Source organism: Pangasianodon hypophthalmus, chromosome 29 (genome assembly GCF_027358585.1).
Source record: "Pangasianodon hypophthalmus isolate fPanHyp1 chromosome 29, fPanHyp1.pri, whole genome shotgun sequence".
Classification (NCBI taxonomy): Eukaryota; Metazoa; Chordata; class Actinopteri; order Siluriformes; family Pangasiidae; genus Pangasianodon; species Pangasianodon hypophthalmus.
The window spans coordinates 5,268,943-5,286,723 of record NC_069738.1 but is presented as its reverse complement, the minus strand read 5'-3'; the positions used below and the strand labels follow the sequence as shown (position 1 = coordinate 5,286,723).

Here is a 17,781-nt window from a genome sequence, read left to right as displayed (position 1 = left end):
ATCAAGGATTATACATTGTACTTTGTTAAACAACAACACTTTAAAAAATCTGTTTATTATGTTTATTATTAGTCTTAGATTATGATTATGTGGAGTGTCTGCTGTGAAAGCCTCTGTGTATGAGCTGTTACTAAAGAAACAAGAACGTGTTAGTGTAAAATAGCGTACGAGCGTGTCAGTGTTAAGCCTATTAATGATGTTAAAGCCGGAACTACTTTCCAAGCCGTGCTGTTATAACGAAAATAATGCACGCCTTCTGACCAATCAGATTGGAGCATTCAACCACACTGTGGTATGAAATCATTTAACTTGATTTAAAAAGGAAAAGGGAAAATAATAGCTTACTTGGATCAACGCTTTAAATAATCTAGATTACTGATTTGACGTTTTCACGTTATCAGATTACTCACATGCATGTAAACCCATTAATCGAATTATTACCAAAAGCCCAAGCCATAATCGTTCGGGCGTTAGGACCCAGGAGCAGGGCTGACCGCGTCAGTGGTTCGTGTCTATGTGTCTATGTGTGTGTGTGTGTGTGAATGTGAGTGTGTATGAGTGTGTGTTTACACTTGGGCAGTATTTTGCCAGTTATCAACTTTGATCAAAAATGATCACATGCATTGATATAAAATTAACAATGACGACAGAAATACTGTGACAAAAGGTGAGCAATCATTTTAATACTTTTTATTAATTAAATATTATTTTTAATATTCATACTCATGAAACTGAGAGTGTGATGTGTGCAAAAAGTGTTTTTTTTTCTTTTTGCAGATTTGTTTTTGTTTTTGTGGCATGATTTTTTGGGGGGTTTGTATTCAGACTATAAAAACAGGCGATGCAACGAGTTCATTTGTTTGAGTCTGAACTTGAAACAGTTGGTTGTTGTTGTTGTTTAAACTATTCAGCAGAGTTAAAGTTCCTCCTAACGTCCAAAAAAACGCTGACAACATGTAACTCAGTCTTTAAACAAGTAATTTACTGAATTTGCAAACATTTCGAGCATTTGTCGTTGGAAAATAAACAACACAACAACTTTATTTTGTTGCTAAAGCATGCAGTTAGTAGATTTTCCCCAGCGGTCAGCTTCTGTGGTCACTGTGTGCTGCTTTGTCTCATCAAAAGTCACATCGTTTATTATTAAATTTAACACATTCATACACAGTATCATACGTTTTATACAAAAGAAAAATAAAATGATGTTCGACAAGTATATTGAAGTGATTCAATATCATATATCTAACCCCAAAGCTAGCTAGATGTATACATGGCTAAATGAACCATGTTATAAATAACAGGTTAAGCTAAAGGGCTACTACTAATGACCGCGGCCTACAATTCATCACGAATCCCCGAGCTTTCCTGAAGCCTGAGCCCGAATATAGAAGCGTTCCAGCGGCGTGGGAGTGAGCGAGCTCTCGCTGCATCCCCGTTCCCAGCTTCTCTTGTGTTTTGTGCTCAGCGGCGTTTTTAGAGATTTTACCATTGTACAAAAAAAAAAAGTTAAAACTGTGGTTAATAACTGTTACACTTCAAATAGGCTTAAAGAAGAAGTTGGTAGCATTCGTGTGAAAGTAATAATTGTGCTTGAAATACTGGGGAAATGGTTATAACGTGTAATTAAAAAAAAAAAAAAAAAAACGCCACACACACACACATAAGTGGAAACTACTGATGCACATCACTATCCAGTCTAATGTTCAATCCAGTCTAAAGTTCATTAATGTCTTCTCAAAGGCTACTTTTCTCATGTTTTCACTGAAATCCTTTCAGAGAGGTGGGGATTATTACTTTTAATTAATTCATACAACATCAAGTAATAATATCAGGATAGAGCAGAGTGGTTACAGTGGTTAATGTTGGGTGCATCACATTGTCACATGAATAGTTTAACCAAGTGACTCACTTCCTCTTCTGTGCCAAAATTGGTCTCTGGGGTCGACGACACATGCTTCACACACGCTACACACGCTACACACACTATACAAGGACATATATTGTCAACTTGCGTGTAATTCATTCGTCTCTGCACATGATGCTACTTTTCATTTTGAATTCTATATTCATACACAACATATATGGCTGGAAGTTTGTGCACCCCTGACCATCACACCCATATGTGCTTGTTGAACATCCCATTCCAGATTTATTCCCCCTGTGTTTGCAGTTATAATAAGCTCCACTCTTCTGGGAAGCTTTTCACTAGAGTTTGGAGCGTGGCTGTGGGGATTTGTGTTCATTCAGCTACAAGAGCATTAGCGAGATCAGGCGCTGATGTTAGGTGAGGAGGTCTGGGGTTCAGTCGGTGTTCCAGTTCATCCCAAAGGTGTTCAGTGGGGTTGAGGTCAGGGCTCTGTGCAGGACACTCGAGTTCTTCCACTCCAACCTTCACACACCATGTCTTCATGGAGCTCGCTTTGTGCACAGGGGCATTGTCATGCTGGAACAGGTTTGGGTTTCTTAGTTCCAGTGAAGAGAGATTGTACTGCTACAGCATACAAAGACATTCTGTACAGCTCTGTAGAACCACATACAGGTGTGATGGTCAGGTGTCCACAAACTTTTGGCCATATAGTGCAGCATGATGCTACTTTTCATATTAAGACACCACTGTTGTCATATTTATATTTATTTTTCTACCTCACTATTCTTGCTATCATACTGCTGTAACACTTTAATTTCCTCATGAGGGATTAATAAAAGTTTCTTATCTGAAAGCATAACACACTCTGAGGAAAGTGCTATCCGCCCTCTTCCACATACATGAGCTTCCACATGCTGGTGCTAGTGTCGTCATACAAAATATTGACCAGTAATAAGTAATTTATTTTTTCTTCACAATTTGCAATTAAAACACACACACATACACACTGTTGGACACAATGCTGCGTTTATGTCCTCAAAACTTATTTTATTATTTTGTTATTGATCCAGTCAAATGTGAAAAGCTGTCAGAGAAAAAGACATGTCACCAGGTGTAATGTGAGATTAATGTGTGTGTGTGTGTTTGTGTGTTGCAGCTGTGTGGATGGAGTCTTCGCGGGGGGTTGGCGGTCTTTCCCGCGAGTATAAGCTGGTAATGCTGGGCGAGGGAGGAGTGGGTAAAAGCGGTGAGTAACTACTGACAGTCTCTCTCTCTCTCTCTCTCTCTCTCTCTCTCTCTCTTTCTCTCTCTCTCTCTCTCTCTCTCTTTATTTCTTTGTCTGTGTCTCCCCTCCCTCTGTCTCACTCTTAGTTCTTCTCTCTTTTTCTTTGTCTCAGTTTTAGCCTGTCTCTAATTCTGTCTGTCCATCTATCTGTCTCTGTCTCTCTCTCAATTTTCTTTTTATCAATTCAGCCAGCTTTATTGGCATGACCGTATACATGTAAAGCATTGCCAAAGCATTACAGGAAAGAGAAGAACTGTTAACTATTAACGAACATATTAGTCATAACACAGAGTGTCCGTATAGAAACATGGAGAAGAGAGAATAGAAATGAAGCGTTAATACAAATAGTGGCAGTCTCTCTCTCTCTCTCTCTCTCTCTCTCTCTCTCTCTCTCTCTCTCTCTCTGTCTGCACTTTTTTTTTTTTTTTTTTTTTTTTCCTATCGTTGTTTGCTGATTAAGGGAATAAGTTGGACACACACACACACACACACACACACACAGAGGGCGGTGGCTCCACAGTGTTTAGAGGATGTTTAGAGTGAGAGGTGTCAGAGAAAGGGAGTTTATACACTCTCTCTCTGCTTGTCTCTTTCTTTTCCTCTGTCTCTCGTTCTTTCTCTCCTAATGCATGTCTGTCTATCTCTTTCTCTGCTGTCTTTCTTTCTCTGTCTGATCACCTCTCTTTTGTTCTCCTTATCTTATGCTCTCTCTCTCTCTCTCTCTCTCTCTCTCTCTCTTTCTCTGGTTGCTGTGGTTATTTTGAAGTGTTTCAGTATGAGGTGTCTGTCCTACACACACACACACACACACACACACACACACACACACACACTGGGTGGTGGCTTATAGGCTCTTCAGTTCCGTCTGGTTGTTAGGGAGGTGCCTGGCAACCACCCCCAACTCACTGATTCTGTTGTCATGGCAATGAACCCATGTCACTCGGAGAAGGTGTGAATGTTGTGTTTATGGGGGACTTTTAGGTACAGATATTATTTCGCTGTATTTTATCCAGACTGTCTCCATGGGAACAGGACAAAGGGTGCAAATGGTGCAGATCTGTGCTGAGTGTTTGTGTGTGTGTGTGTGTGTGTGTGTGTGTGTGTGTGTGTGTGTGAGAGATGATTCGAAGAAGTGGATTAAGGGAAAGCGGGAGCGTTCACTCACACAGCTTGGGTGTCTTAATCACATTACGTGACGAGTCTCTCTCTCTCTCTCTCTCTCTCTCTCTCCAGCCATCATCATGCAGTTTATCAGTCACCGGTTCCCTGAGGATCATGACCCTACTATAGGTAGGACAATAAACCACAATAGTGTGTGTGAACATCATGTTAAGACAGAACGACAGAGTCAACATCATACTTTTATCATAAATATGTGTTTTTATACATATATACATTCACAGTTGTGTCTGCATGACTGCTTAGTACACTATATAGTGCACTGCAAGGGTCCGAAACATTTCACACTGCCAGTTCCAAAGCATTTGAACACACCACACTGATTTCAGCTGACTGCTGACTGTACAATATGTACAATGCATGAGGAAATAACTCCAGGCGGGGCCAGTAGTTTTGCATTTAAAATGAATGCCTCTGTGACTTTACAGTTGTGGCTTGAGTTATTAGCAGGGTGTTTCTGAAGCGTTTTTTGCGCCGTGGCTTGTATCACTTTGCATCAATGTTTTCAACACGGAGAACAAACTCGTGAACACACTAATTGAATCGTCTTTTACGCGCCATTAAAAGAATACGAATGCATTATTAGGAATAAATAGGTTCTTCACAGATACTAACACACATCTAGAGCTGAGCTGTCAGATATGAAGCTTGTGAGATGAAGAAAGACCATGAGTGTTGATATGAATGTGCAGTGCTGACTGCTGCATTTACAGCACCTTTAGTAACTGGCTGCTCAGGGTCATTTGAACCTATTAGATAAATTCAGGCAGGTGCAAACATCACTAATACCTGCATGAGGAAGATTAAAAAAAAACGCTCCCTAGTTGAGAACAGTTATGAACTGGAGTGATGTAGCTGAGGTTGAGGAACTGTCAGAACTGGAATTCACACACCATGATATTTCTACATCTGGGTTTTTCCCAGATGTCGTGGTGTGGTGGTTGGGGTTTATAATTAACGGGGGAAAAAAAAACCCATTTTAGGTCTAGGCCACGCCCACTTTGGGTTTAAATCCGACTACAGATGCAGATATTGGCATTGCGTTACGCTCTTGGTCTATTACAATAATAACAAATACTTATGACAAGTATTATCTGTACTATAATAAGTAGAATGTGTGTTATGTATATTACAATAAATCAGATTAATACTAGAAACGAACAGTGTACAGGTGTACATTATAAGAAATGGAGTTTAGCTAGCATGACATATAAACATATAACATGACACAGGTGAGTAATAGCGTTAGACAGTGCCGACGTTGTTCTTCTGATAGCAGACGTGTCGTAGCCATAACTGAATCCTGACACGTTGTTGTTTCTGTATATGTCGTCACGGCGATGCTGCTTCTCTCAGAGGACGCCTATAAGACGCAGATCCGCATTGACGACGAGCCGGCGAACCTGGACATCTTGGACACAGCAGGACAGGTAGGCAGCACAGGAGGGTCATGTCGTCCTCTCTGTCCTCTATATCAGACGTCAGTGTGTTGGGAATCAGCTCGAGATTTTAAGCTTTTACAAGACTTTCTCATACACAAACATTTTTTTTTTCCTCATAATGAAAGGGCTCAGTTTTAGTTTGGTGTCTGTCAGTTAGAGCACATTACACACTCTGTGTGAGCTCAGCAGGCTCAGATTGATCTGCATGATCCTCACGGCTGTGTCTTTCGGCTGATAGACAGAAAAGTTCCTGATGAAGGCTGTTCAAATGCAACAATCTCCGTTTAACTCCATTAATCCCTTCTTCTAATGGGTTCGGCTAAGATACATTTTACAACAGGGACTTTAAACAACAAGGCTAGTGATGTAAAACAGTGTGGCTTAATTCTTAAATCTCTAAAAAACTGAATACAGGGTCAAGCTTTAATTTAAAAATGTCTAAGTGTTAATTATCGCAATATTGTATTATAGGTTCACGGGACATGCCTAATGGTGCCTAATGTTTGTAACGTTTATAGCACAGCGCTTTTTAAATCTCAGATCTGATCAGGTCAATCTGGTCAGAAGGTGCTGATTAATTTTCTGTAACAGCAGCTCTGAGAGTAGTGCAGCTGCAAATCACAGGTTTAGATTCATACATTATTGTTTCTATAGTAACAGTGTACACAGGGACTGGGATGGCAGAAGAGCCATATAATCTAAGGCTAATAATAAATGGAAAATGGTGTGTGTGTGTGTGTGTGTGTGTGTGTGTGCGTGCAGGCTGAATTCACAGCCATGCGTGATCAGTACATGCGTGCTGGCGAAGGCTTCATCATTTCGTACTCCATAACGGACCGGCGCAGCTTCCAGGAGGCTCGCCACTTCAAGCAGCTGATCTGCCGCGTGCGCCGCACTGTGGACACGCCAGTGGTGCTCGTGGGAAACAAATCTGACCTCGCACACCTGAGACAGGTAACACACACACACACACACACAAAAGCAGGGGAAGTGACATGCTCATCAATTAAAAATCTACTAATTTTTTTCTTTAACATAAAGTATATCAAATTATGATCACAGCATCTACAGTGTGAATAAAGTAACTGTAGTAATAATAATGGAGTACATGGAGGCGTGGCCTCTGTATTTGTCCTCAGTGTTAGTAAAAGAGGCGTGGCCTCTGTCACTGTCACTCACAGTGAAGGAGGCGTGGCCTTTGGGCCTCTCATTGCTGGTTTCAATGCCTTCATACATGGCAAGAAAATCCTGTTTAGTTAAAACAATCTACATGATGCTTCTAATCTATATGATGCTTCATTTTAAAGAATTTTAGGGCTCAGTAGATCATATGGCATGTCTGTGTCCTAACAACAACTTTTAATTTAATAAAATGATTTATTGGTTTATTTTTTCATTGCCTCAGTGTTCCAAATAAATGATTGCCTGCTAAAGCAAGTTTCATGGTTTCTGGCTTTTGTCAACACTCGAGCTTGGTTTATACAAGAAGTATGACTAAGTGTAGTTTTGTCAAAATGCCAGATCAACTTTCCCAACTATGGCTGGAATGCGCTGATAACCCTATATTGTAAAATTGCTGGAACATTTATGGGTGTGGAAGAAAATTCCAGTGAAGTGGGCATGTCTTTGCTCTCCCCAGGCAATCCTGAATCACACTGTAAACAGCTCGAAACGGGATGATATGAAATAGTTGGCTACTTGGAATGTGTCTTTTGTAGATCAAATCACTGATCACACATCGAGTATAGGAGTATATCTGATTTCCTTGTGTTATATGTGTTTTTTTTTTTTTTTTTTTTAATTTTAACATATCCTCTTCTCCACCAGGTGACAGTAGAGGAGGGAAAGGAGCTGGCGAGGGAGTTCCAGTGTCCATTTTTCGAGACGTCCGCAGCGTTCCGTTACTACATCGACGAGGTTTTCGCCGCTCTGGTGCGTCAGATCCGTCAGCGCGAAGCCGAGGTGGTGCGGAGCGGAGAGAGAAAGACGCGACGTAGCCGGTCGCTCTGGAGCCGCCTTAAAGCGCCCTTTCGCAAGAAACAGCACTCCGAGCATTGAGGTGGCTGATGGGATACCGCCGTCCTCCACGAAGAGGAGGAAATTACTGTTCTGGTTTTCTCGTCTGTAAACCTGTTACCTCCACCCTCTAGAGAGGTGGTTTGTGAACTCTTAACCTAGATAGTTTATTACATGATTGATTTCGATTAAGCACTCTGAATCGTTTGGTTATGTTCGATCAGACACCAGCCTTCTATGTGCAGGACACACTTACAGCCACGGTATATCGGCTACTTACTGTTATCTTTACACGAGGACTATAGGTGGACTTCTTCATAATACTGTATTTAGTGAAACGTATTAAACTTGACATTAGTTACAGGGAGCATAGCTTTTGATTTTGACTTTCAGGAGAACTGTAGTACCTCCAATTCTTAACCGATGGGACGAAATGAGAAGGTAGTGGAGATGTGAGGCGGGTTTAGGAACTGATATGAAGACTGAAAGGTTATACCAGGGTCTGAAATGACATCGTTTTTCTCCACCAACCACTAAGCAGTAAACGAGAATATATTTAGCCCGACTGTCCCTCAATTCTGGGCCTCCTTCATTGTAATAAAACTCTTATTACAGTCATTGTGTCATCACACAGTCATTCTAAATGCTGAGCTGATAATGTTGGTTTAAGACGCACTGGATTTTGCTTACATCCACATCAGATCAGTCACACTATTTCCTGAAATATATATAATTGTATTGTTTTACTGTTAATTTTAACAAACGATTCAATTCTCTGGTGCGTGTAGTCTGAAGTTTCTTTAGCTCCCCACTCACAACTTTAGTTCGTACCTTTAGATGTGTTTTGGAAAAAAATTTTACTGTAGTTTCATCTTATCGTGTCATTTACAACCTCTCATTAAATATATGGTGAGGGTATATAGCTTTGAACAGTTAGCTTGTCGAAGCCTAGCATGTAACATGTAACACATACAGTTTTCATACTGATTAGTGCTTTATTCAATTTGTGTTTAACTAGTTAGCATTTTCTCATCAGAGCTAAAAAAAAAAAAAACACAGGACAGTGAACATCCACAAGCAATAACAGTATTGATCGATACACACACACTACAGACAAACTACAAACAAACTTGATGCTTGTTAGTGTGAACTTCGGGTAAAGTATTGACTATCAATCAAAGTCGTAGAGCAATTAGGGATTGACTTTTTGTTGCACTTTCTAGTTTGACATTTGCAGTGAGATCGACAGAAAATCAGAAAAACAGGAAAAAAACTAACTGCCAAGGTGGAGAACTAAGGTGGAGGTTTCAGACCCTGATACCATAGTTCATAGTGGGCTTCAGATTTGCCTGAAAAGAATTTTAAGACTGTTTAGAGTATGTGAGGAAAAGAGATGGAGAGATGGAGAGAGAGATGTAGTTTCAATAATACACAGGCTGTGTTCAATAGGTGGAAGGATCGTATACAGTAGAATAATGGATTATGTAATGTTTTCTTTCATGCTGGTTCTAGTTTTTGTCTTGGTTGTGTTTGCTTTGCAGATGTGGATCACAGTTTTGCAGTTCAGGTTTAAAGGACTGTAGGTAATATGGTTTAAATCCTAAATAGCTCCCTACAGGGCACTACAATATAGTGTAGAAGCCACAATATCAAACCCTGTGCACTTAAATAGGAAGTAGGGAGTCATTTGGCCTGAGGCTCATTTGCAAAGTAGTGTTATTTTTGGCGTAGAACAGTGCAACACACACACTGGGAAAGTCCAGAGACACACAGCGTAGGGACGCACATTATGAACTCTAAGATCATGCTATGATTCTGGTATGTTGGTAGCTCCTTGGTGTTCACAGTTTTAAAAAAAACAAACAAACCAAACAAACAGCATTTGTTTAAAAGGCATGATTCATCCAAACACACTGGAACTCATCTCACACGTCTGGGATTAGTCATGATGAGAGTAGTCACAGCACACAATAACACATTTAGGGATTAGTAACATGCTCATTACGCAGCCGGTCGGTATTTCAAACGCCAAGGACGTTATAAAGATTAGCCAACGATGTACTGTGCAGCTCTACCAGGACTCGAACCTTGTCTTTGCATTCATACATAGCAGCTCTTCCTGTAGTTAAGTACATACAGGACTGACTTCTTCTAGATGGCGTACAAATGTGACTCCTTTATAGTTTTCATTTTTATCAATGTTGTGCAATTACTACACGTAAAATCTAAATGGTATGTCTGATTATTGTTAGGGTTTTTTTTTTTGTGTAATTGTGAGATTTTTTTTTCTCAGTTGTGTGATCATGAATACTATATTTTCCTTAATTTATTTTCATCAGAGATTCTTGAATAAAATGGGCATAGCTGAGTTTTCCCAAGAACTCCATGATTTTGTCTGTCATTTTCTTAAAAAAAATGGTTAAAAGCAATGATTGAAATGAATCAAGGCAGCAATAATAAATTTATACGAATCGATTGTAATTGATTAGAAGTTGATTATTATTGAAAAAAGGACAAACACCTGGTGGAATCGTGACTATCAGAGTTACAGGCAGATCACCTTGATAGCCATCCAAGCCATTTGGGATGATGTTCTGTGGATTGAAAGAGTCGAAAGTGGAACTTTTTGGAAGACGTGGGTCCTGTTAACATGTGGCGTGAAGCTAACACAGCGTTCCACAATAAAAACATCATACCAACAGTGAAACACGGTGGTGGTAGTGTGATGGTTTGGGGATGCTTTTCCGCATCAGGGCCATGTAACCATGAATTCAGCTCTCTACCAGAAAGTTCTTAAGGAGAACGCCCGATCATCAGTCTGTGATCTGAAGCGCAAGCACAACTGGATTATGCAGCAAGACAATGCAGCAAGACCTCCAGATGGCTAAAATAAAAAAACAAAATTGAGGTTTTGGAGCGGTCTAGTCAAAATTCTGACCTGAACCCTATTGAGATGCTTTGGCAGGACCTTCAATGGTCAGTTCATAGTCGAAAGCCTTCCAATGTGGCTGAATTTTAGCAGTTCTGCAAAGAAGAGTGGGCTAAACCTCCTCCACAGCAATGTGAAAGACAGATCTCCAGTTATAGGAATTGTTTGGTTGCAGTTGTTGCTCCTAAAGGTGGTACAAAAAGTTATTATATTTAGGGGAGCAATTATTTTTTGACATAGGTGTTGCATAACCTTCTTCAATAAATGAAATGACCATTTACAAACTGTGTTTTGTATGAGGATCTGAGATCATTTAATGTGACAAATGTGTCATTTAATGTGCAAAAACAGAGGAAATCAGGGAAGGGGGCCATTACTTTTTCACGACAGTTTTCTTTTTTATGTGATATCTTAATTATTTCAAGGTAGATAATGAAAGCGTGGAAAGTTATATTTATATATGATTTTCCATAAAAGTCTTCCATAAAATGCCTGTTTTTATAAAAATGTAATTAGAATTTTACATTCTAGAAGTTTAAGGCGCGAGACAAGTTTGTCCCTCTGCGAGAGCCGTAACCCGGAAGTTAGCGTTAATGCGCAATAAAACAGTCTGTTTGCTGTTAAAATAAACGAAATATTAGCTGAATGCATAGGTGAAGTAGGATTTTAAAGGTATTGCTATCTTTAAAGGTTTATTGTTTGAATCTGAAAGTATAAAAGTAGTGCACAAAAGCGCACTGTAGCGAGTTAAGGTTAGTTGAAAGGCAGAGTTGTGTACATGGAGACGTGGGTGAGATTCAACGCTCAGAGTCAAGCTAAAGAGCGAGTGTTCAGGTGAGAATGCGAGAATCTGCACGGTTTTCAACTCCAACTAATTCAGTTTACAACAATTAGTAAGCATATGTCATACTGTAGATCAGTGATAATCCCAAATGGACATCAAGTGCACTACATAGTGCACAGGGTCCTAACCCTGGGCCCAGAGAACTCTGTCCTGCACACTTGTGTGTGAGTTGAATCAGGTATGTTAGAGCAGGGGAAACAAAAATGTCCAGGACAGGGGGTTCTCCAGGACTTACAGCATAATACAGCATCCCTGTGTCTGAAGTGGTTCCCTACTCCCTATTCCCTACAAACTGCTTTAGTGGTGTCCACCAGGTCACATTTCTGTGGACAATAAGATTCATAAAATGTTATTCCCTAAATCACATTCTCCCAATCCTGTGTAGCTCCAAGATTACTCTCGACTAAAACTGTGTCCCCCTTGTCAGCAGGATCTGTTCAGTTGTGTGTGTGTGTTGTGTACAGGGCTGCACAGTATGCCTGCACTCTGCTTGGATACACACTACAGAAAGGAGGAGCTGCAGCTCAACTGTTAACAACCATCAAGCAGCTGGAAGCTCATCTGAGTCTCAGCAGAAAACGTACGTCCTCATCTCGCATCTCTCATCTTCACATACTCATGTTTTCATGTCTCTCATCCTCACATACTTACGTCCTCACATCTCTCATCCTCACGTTTTCACGTCTCTCATCGTCACATACTCACGTCCTCACGTCTCTCATCCTCTCATCCTCACGACTCACATCCTCACGACTCACATACTCACATCGTTATCTCCATTAACGTTCTCCATTCAGAATTCTATTCATTACAGATGTACAAATACAGTCTCGATGTACAACTGCTTCAGTTAATTACACACCTCAAACTGGTGATGTTAACTAATTAACTAAAAATCAAGTCTGGTTCCTTCCTTGTGATAATTCCTTGTGAATTTTCTTTCTTCCTAACTTATTTCCTTTTAAATTAACTAAAGTTTTTTCCTTCCATCCTTGTGAACTTCCTTCGAAACTTCCTTCCTTTCATGTGAAATTCCTTTCTTCCAAACTTTTCAGTTTTTCCTTCCTTCCTTCTGAATCCCCTTTCTTCCAGACATCCTTCTTTCCTTCCGAAATTATTTCCAAACTTATAAATCAAACACAGATGTTGAAATGTTTTTTTTTTTTTTTGGGCGTGGACGTGGGCGTGTCCGTGACTACAGTAGAATAAGTGCGAATTATCACAATATATCGTAAAGCTGATTATTAACACAGTCCTAATCTCACTTTCACTCACAGTTGTGGTGTTGTTCTTAACTACGCTGTGTACATTTTTGTGTATTTCTGTGTGTTCAGTGATGCGGTTAGGGAACTCTGCCGAGGCTCTGGAAGCAGCGAAGCGAGCTGTTCACCTCTCCGACTGTGTGCTGCGGCTCTGCATCACCGTCTCCCATTTAAACAGAGCCATGTACTTCGCCTGCGATAACCTGCTGTGGGCCGGAAAGACGGGGCTGCTGCCACGACTCGACCAGGACAAGTGGAGCCAGCGGTCATTCAGGTGAGCTTTCTTTGCTTTTCTCCTTTATTTTATTTCTTTTCTTTGTTTAATTTTTTTCCTGCCTTTTTTTTCTTTTCTTTTATTATCTCTCTCTCTCTCTCTCTCTCTCTCTCTCTCTCTCTCTCTCTTTGTCTGTAGGTATTACCTGTTTGCGCTCATCTTGAACCTGACCCGTGACCTTTACGAGATCTACGGTTTGATGGAGCGTGAGCGGCGCAGCTCCTCAGCCAAAGCTCATCTCTCGGGCACCGTAGAGAACGGCGAGATCCCCTCCGTCATGTCCTCCTGCACGTCCGTCTTCACGGCCAGGCTTCAGCAGCAGCTGCGTCTGCTCACCGCCGTCCTGCGCAGCAACCCTCCGCTCCTCCTGGACACGCTGAAGAACCTGTGTGACGTCTTCATCCCGCTGGATAAACTGGGCCTCTATCCTACCGGGCCGGGATTCGTGGGGGCGTGCGGTCTCACCTCGTCCGTTCTGTCCATCCTCACCGTGCTCTACCCCTGGCTCAAACTCAAACCCTAAACCACCTTTTAATGTCATGCCATGAACCAGCGCTGAGTCTGAACTGAGCTGCTGTCAGAAATTCCCAGACTGGCCAATTAAGACAGAGTGTGCTGATGATGTCACAACTGTCAGAGGAGATGGAGAGCAAAAGGAGGAGGCACGTGCGCGCGCGTGTGTGTGTGTGTGTGTGTTTGTGTGTTTGCTATACTATGCATTAGGCATGTGCTGATAATCGTAGTGCATTCACGTTATACCAGAATTACAGTAATGCCAGATTACGATAACACTTATAAAAAGCGTTCACGTCTTTATACGTCACGGAATTACCATTGACAGTGTGTGAAAAACACATGCAACCCAAAAAAAAAAAAAAAAAAAACCCTCACTGTATATGTGTATATCTGTCAAACATCCCGTATTATTTTATATAATACTACACCACTGTTGAATTCTCTATTCTGATTGGTCAGAAGGCGTTGATTAATTTTCTGTAACAGCAGCTAGCTCTAATACATTATTGTTTCTATAATAGCATACACAGGGACTGTCTGCATGAACAGATTTAGAAAAAAAACAAACTTTTATTTAGTATTTTTGGAAGTCTGGAGCTGTAACTTTAAGTTTTCCAGCATGGGAAAGTCTTCAGGATGTTGCTTTTTGGTAAAGTGATGTGGCATAAGAGGAGTAACATACTTGCGCTGGTTTTGGGAAAGTAATCAACTTCAGGATGGTAAGAGTAACTCCGCTGCATCGTTGTTTATTTTCTCATAACCCAAGTGTCATTCCTGAATTGACTGCGTAATAAATAGTGCAGTTTTTTTTTTTTTCCAGTCAGAAAGATATTGCTGGGTTTGGTCAGTGTTTCGACATCATCTGTTCCCTCTGTATGATAATTACTCTACCTAAAACCCCATACATAATATGTTTTTGCTCACCCCTGAGAAAGACAGGATGGTTAGTATAAGTGACAAATACAGATTCAGTCTTGAAGAAAAAAAAAAATAAATATATAAAAATCATCGTGATTATGTTAAACCGGGATGAAAGGCTATATAGTGATAAGGAAGTGTAATATTAGCACATGTCTCTGTATCTGTTGTGTGTGTGTGTGTGTGTGTGTGTGTATTTGTTTTGGTTTTGTCTTCTCTTTCTTTGCCCGAGGTTATTGTTCCCCAGCTGACATCTTCATGCATCTTTACAAATGAAAGTAATAATCCCACATTAATCCCTAACAGTTCATATTTTGATTTCTGTAATGGTAATGTACTGAATGCACTTCACTTCATGCCAGTGAGCTCTGAATTTAATGATGGCCTAAATATTTTATTTTAATGTGAACAAACTGTGTAACTCTGAAAGGTTACTCTTTCAGGATGATGAGACGCACTGAAACTGTACTTTAACCCTGTTTGCGAATGTTTTTCGATGTGTGACAGGTTACTGATTCATTCGTCTATAAATTAGTAATCAGAACTGACTGCTGAATCCGTCTCAGTTTATGGATTTCTTTTAATAGCATCTCGAGAGGGTGCGACATTTGGACCTATTGTTCGAAATAAAGTTTTTATTTTGTATGCAGCATGCTGTTAATGCAACAACTCTAATTCATTGTAATGTTTTTTTTTTTTTTTAGAGTTTCAGCTAAATTACAGGTTGTTTACTGATGAAACTTTCTTATTGGCTTATGTTAAAGAATTTTTAAAGCTGGAGTGAATAACAAAATAAACACATCTTATTAGAGGTACAAGATAGTTTGTTCATGCCGTGCACTGTTACAGTGATTCCTTAATTTTAAAGGAGTGGTTTGTAATTATTACAGCCCTCTGCTGCTTGTAGGGTGAATTGCAAGTTGCAATAAAAACATTGACACACCTCCCTCTTTCCCTGATTAAACTATGCATGCTTTGAAATGTGCCATTTACCAAAAAGGGGCAGAGCTGAGCAACTCTGTTCTGTTGGAGGCGGAGCTTATTTCAGGGCCTGAAAAAATGAAATAGGCCTGACATTAAGAAACTAGAAGCAAGGTGTTATCTTAACTAAATTAATTTAAGTCTAGGAACACCTTCAGCACTACAAACTGCCCCTTTAAAATAACCAGCAGTTTGACTTTTATTTTTATTCTGCTTGTTATACAGTAAATAAAATCAAAGTCATGTTGGTTTTTAAAGGAAAAAGTCACTGGCTGATTCACCTTAACTGTATTTTAAACTTCATCATGAACATGTGATCTTTAACGCAGTACAACATTTATTTTATAATGAAATTGCCTTTTTTTTGTTTGAACTTCTTCATCAACATGACACTTTAGTTAACGGTTTCCTACATTACCCACAATGCTGGTTGGCTCTCTGCTCATACTCATGCAATGACATTTAACCCTTGCTTCATCACGATGTAAAGAGAGTGATGCAGCGGTGCTTTAGTCCTTCAGTCTGTCCAGCTCTTTCACCTCTGCTCTAACAGATCAGCTTCCAAAACTTTCATCAACATCTTCGCACTCTTCATCTCACTGATCGCTAACTAGCTGAGCAGAGTCTGACCTAATTTAGCACAACCGTGTCCTACAGCTGCATTGCATTCTGGGACTTTGAGTTCAGCGTATGCACTAATGTCTCTACTACTTCTGTGTTGGATTTCTCATTAACATTAAGTTGAATGTTGCTGAAAAAAGGGTGAGAGAGTCTTTAGAAGCTAGCAGTGAAATGTGACACAGTGATAACAGTTATGTTTGAATATTTTTCTCCTGTGGAACACCATTGTAACGGTGCTAGCAATAACAGTGTTCCCCTGTGAGGTCAATGCAAAGAGACAACTGTAAACCTCTCACAGGAATAACAACCAACCAACAAAGACAAAAATTTCAATATAAATACAGTTCATTTATTTCAGAAAGTTGTGAGTTCTTGAGCAAGATCCTGATGGAGTCACAGTAATGTAACTTTAACACACTGGTACGAAGATTCCTCCTGAAATGAATCATGTGTCCACTAGAGGGCGCACAAACACAATGTTTGGACAAGCAAAACGAAGACTGAAATTCACTGAGTTGCAGATTTGTCAGGAGAAACAATCAATGTATTGGCACCCCTCTACACCATCCATCTGTGGAAAGAGACCACTGCAGGACTTGTTTACAGTACAGCAGTGACACTAATGTGATGGTGTGTAGGTCATCAAAATCTCATCTTTCCTCATACACAGTGTGTGTGTGTGTGTGTGTGTGTGTGTGTTATTCATGCCTTCATGCCTTGTAAATTTAAACAATCACAAACATAAGTGACAAAAGATATAAAAGAGTAAGAACCTCTTTTTTCTCACACACCATTTTCCAGTGATGTTCAACATCATATTATTGAGAGAGCCAGTGTAGAGGTAGTGGAGATGTTGCACACAATCGTATCGAATGTCTTTATATGCTGTAACAGTACAGTTTCCCTTCACTGGAACTAAGAGGCCCAAACCTGTTCCAGCATGACAATGCCCCTGTGCACAAAGCGAGCTCCATGAAGACATGGTGTGTGAAGGTTGGAGTGGAAGAACTCGAGTGTCCTGCACAGAGCCCTGACCTCAACCCCACTGAACACCTTTGGGATGAACTGGAACACCGACTGAACCCCAGACCTCCTCACCTACTGTAACATCAGTGCCTGATCTCACTAATGCTCTTGTAGCTGAATGATCACAAATCCCCACAGCCACGCTCCAACATCTAGTGGAAAGCTTCCCAGAAGAGTGGAGCTTATTATAACAGCAAACACGGGGGAATAAATCTGGAATGAGATACACAGCACATATGGGTATTGGTGTGATGGTAAGGGGTACACAAACTTTTGGCCATATAGCATATTTACTTTCTTAAACCAACCCATGAATACTACTATAAACTCATTTAAAGTAATTAAGTAATAATTCGTTTACTGTTGATGGTGTGAGCAGCCATTTTGACATGCGGAAAGAAAGAAAAATGTAAAAACAAACATAAAAACATACTCTAGTTGAAGCACTAGCACACACGCGCACACACACACACACACACACTATGTCGTAGTATGCAGACTTTCTCAGATCACTCGAGGGGTCTTGACGTGCTCGTTACGTATTCTTTACACGTTCTTTATGTATAAATCACATGGTTTGGAGCTTGAGAGGGTGTGCAGGTGAGGGAGGTAAGGCATAGA

The 17,781-nt window shown here is 40.3% G+C and overlaps 2 protein-coding genes across 2 annotated transcripts; both read left to right on the top strand.

The window, feature by feature from the left end:
- The first annotated feature begins 496 nt into the window (after window positions 1–496).
- Window positions 497–10,175, top strand: rit1 (Ras-like without CAAX 1). The gene is made up of 6 exons (XM_026942249.3): window positions 497–667; window positions 3,024–3,113; window positions 4,386–4,442; window positions 5,688–5,761; window positions 6,536–6,727; window positions 7,601–10,175. Exons 2-6 carry the CDS (start codon window positions 3,032–3,034, stop codon window positions 7,829–7,831), a joined length of 636 nt encoding a protein of 211 aa, XP_026798050.1. The 5' UTR covers window positions 497–667; window positions 3,024–3,031; the 3' UTR covers window positions 7,832–10,175.
- Window positions 10,176–11,221: 1,046 nt separating this feature from the next.
- pex11b (peroxisomal biogenesis factor 11 beta) lies at window positions 11,222–15,180 on the top strand. Its single transcript, XM_026942294.3, has 4 exons — window positions 11,222–11,552; window positions 12,027–12,142; window positions 12,897–13,098; window positions 13,237–15,180. Exons 1-4 carry the CDS (start codon window positions 11,497–11,499, stop codon window positions 13,619–13,621), a joined length of 759 nt encoding a protein of 252 aa, XP_026798095.3. The 5' UTR covers window positions 11,222–11,496; the 3' UTR covers window positions 13,622–15,180.
- Window positions 15,181–17,781: the final 2,601 nt, after the last annotated feature.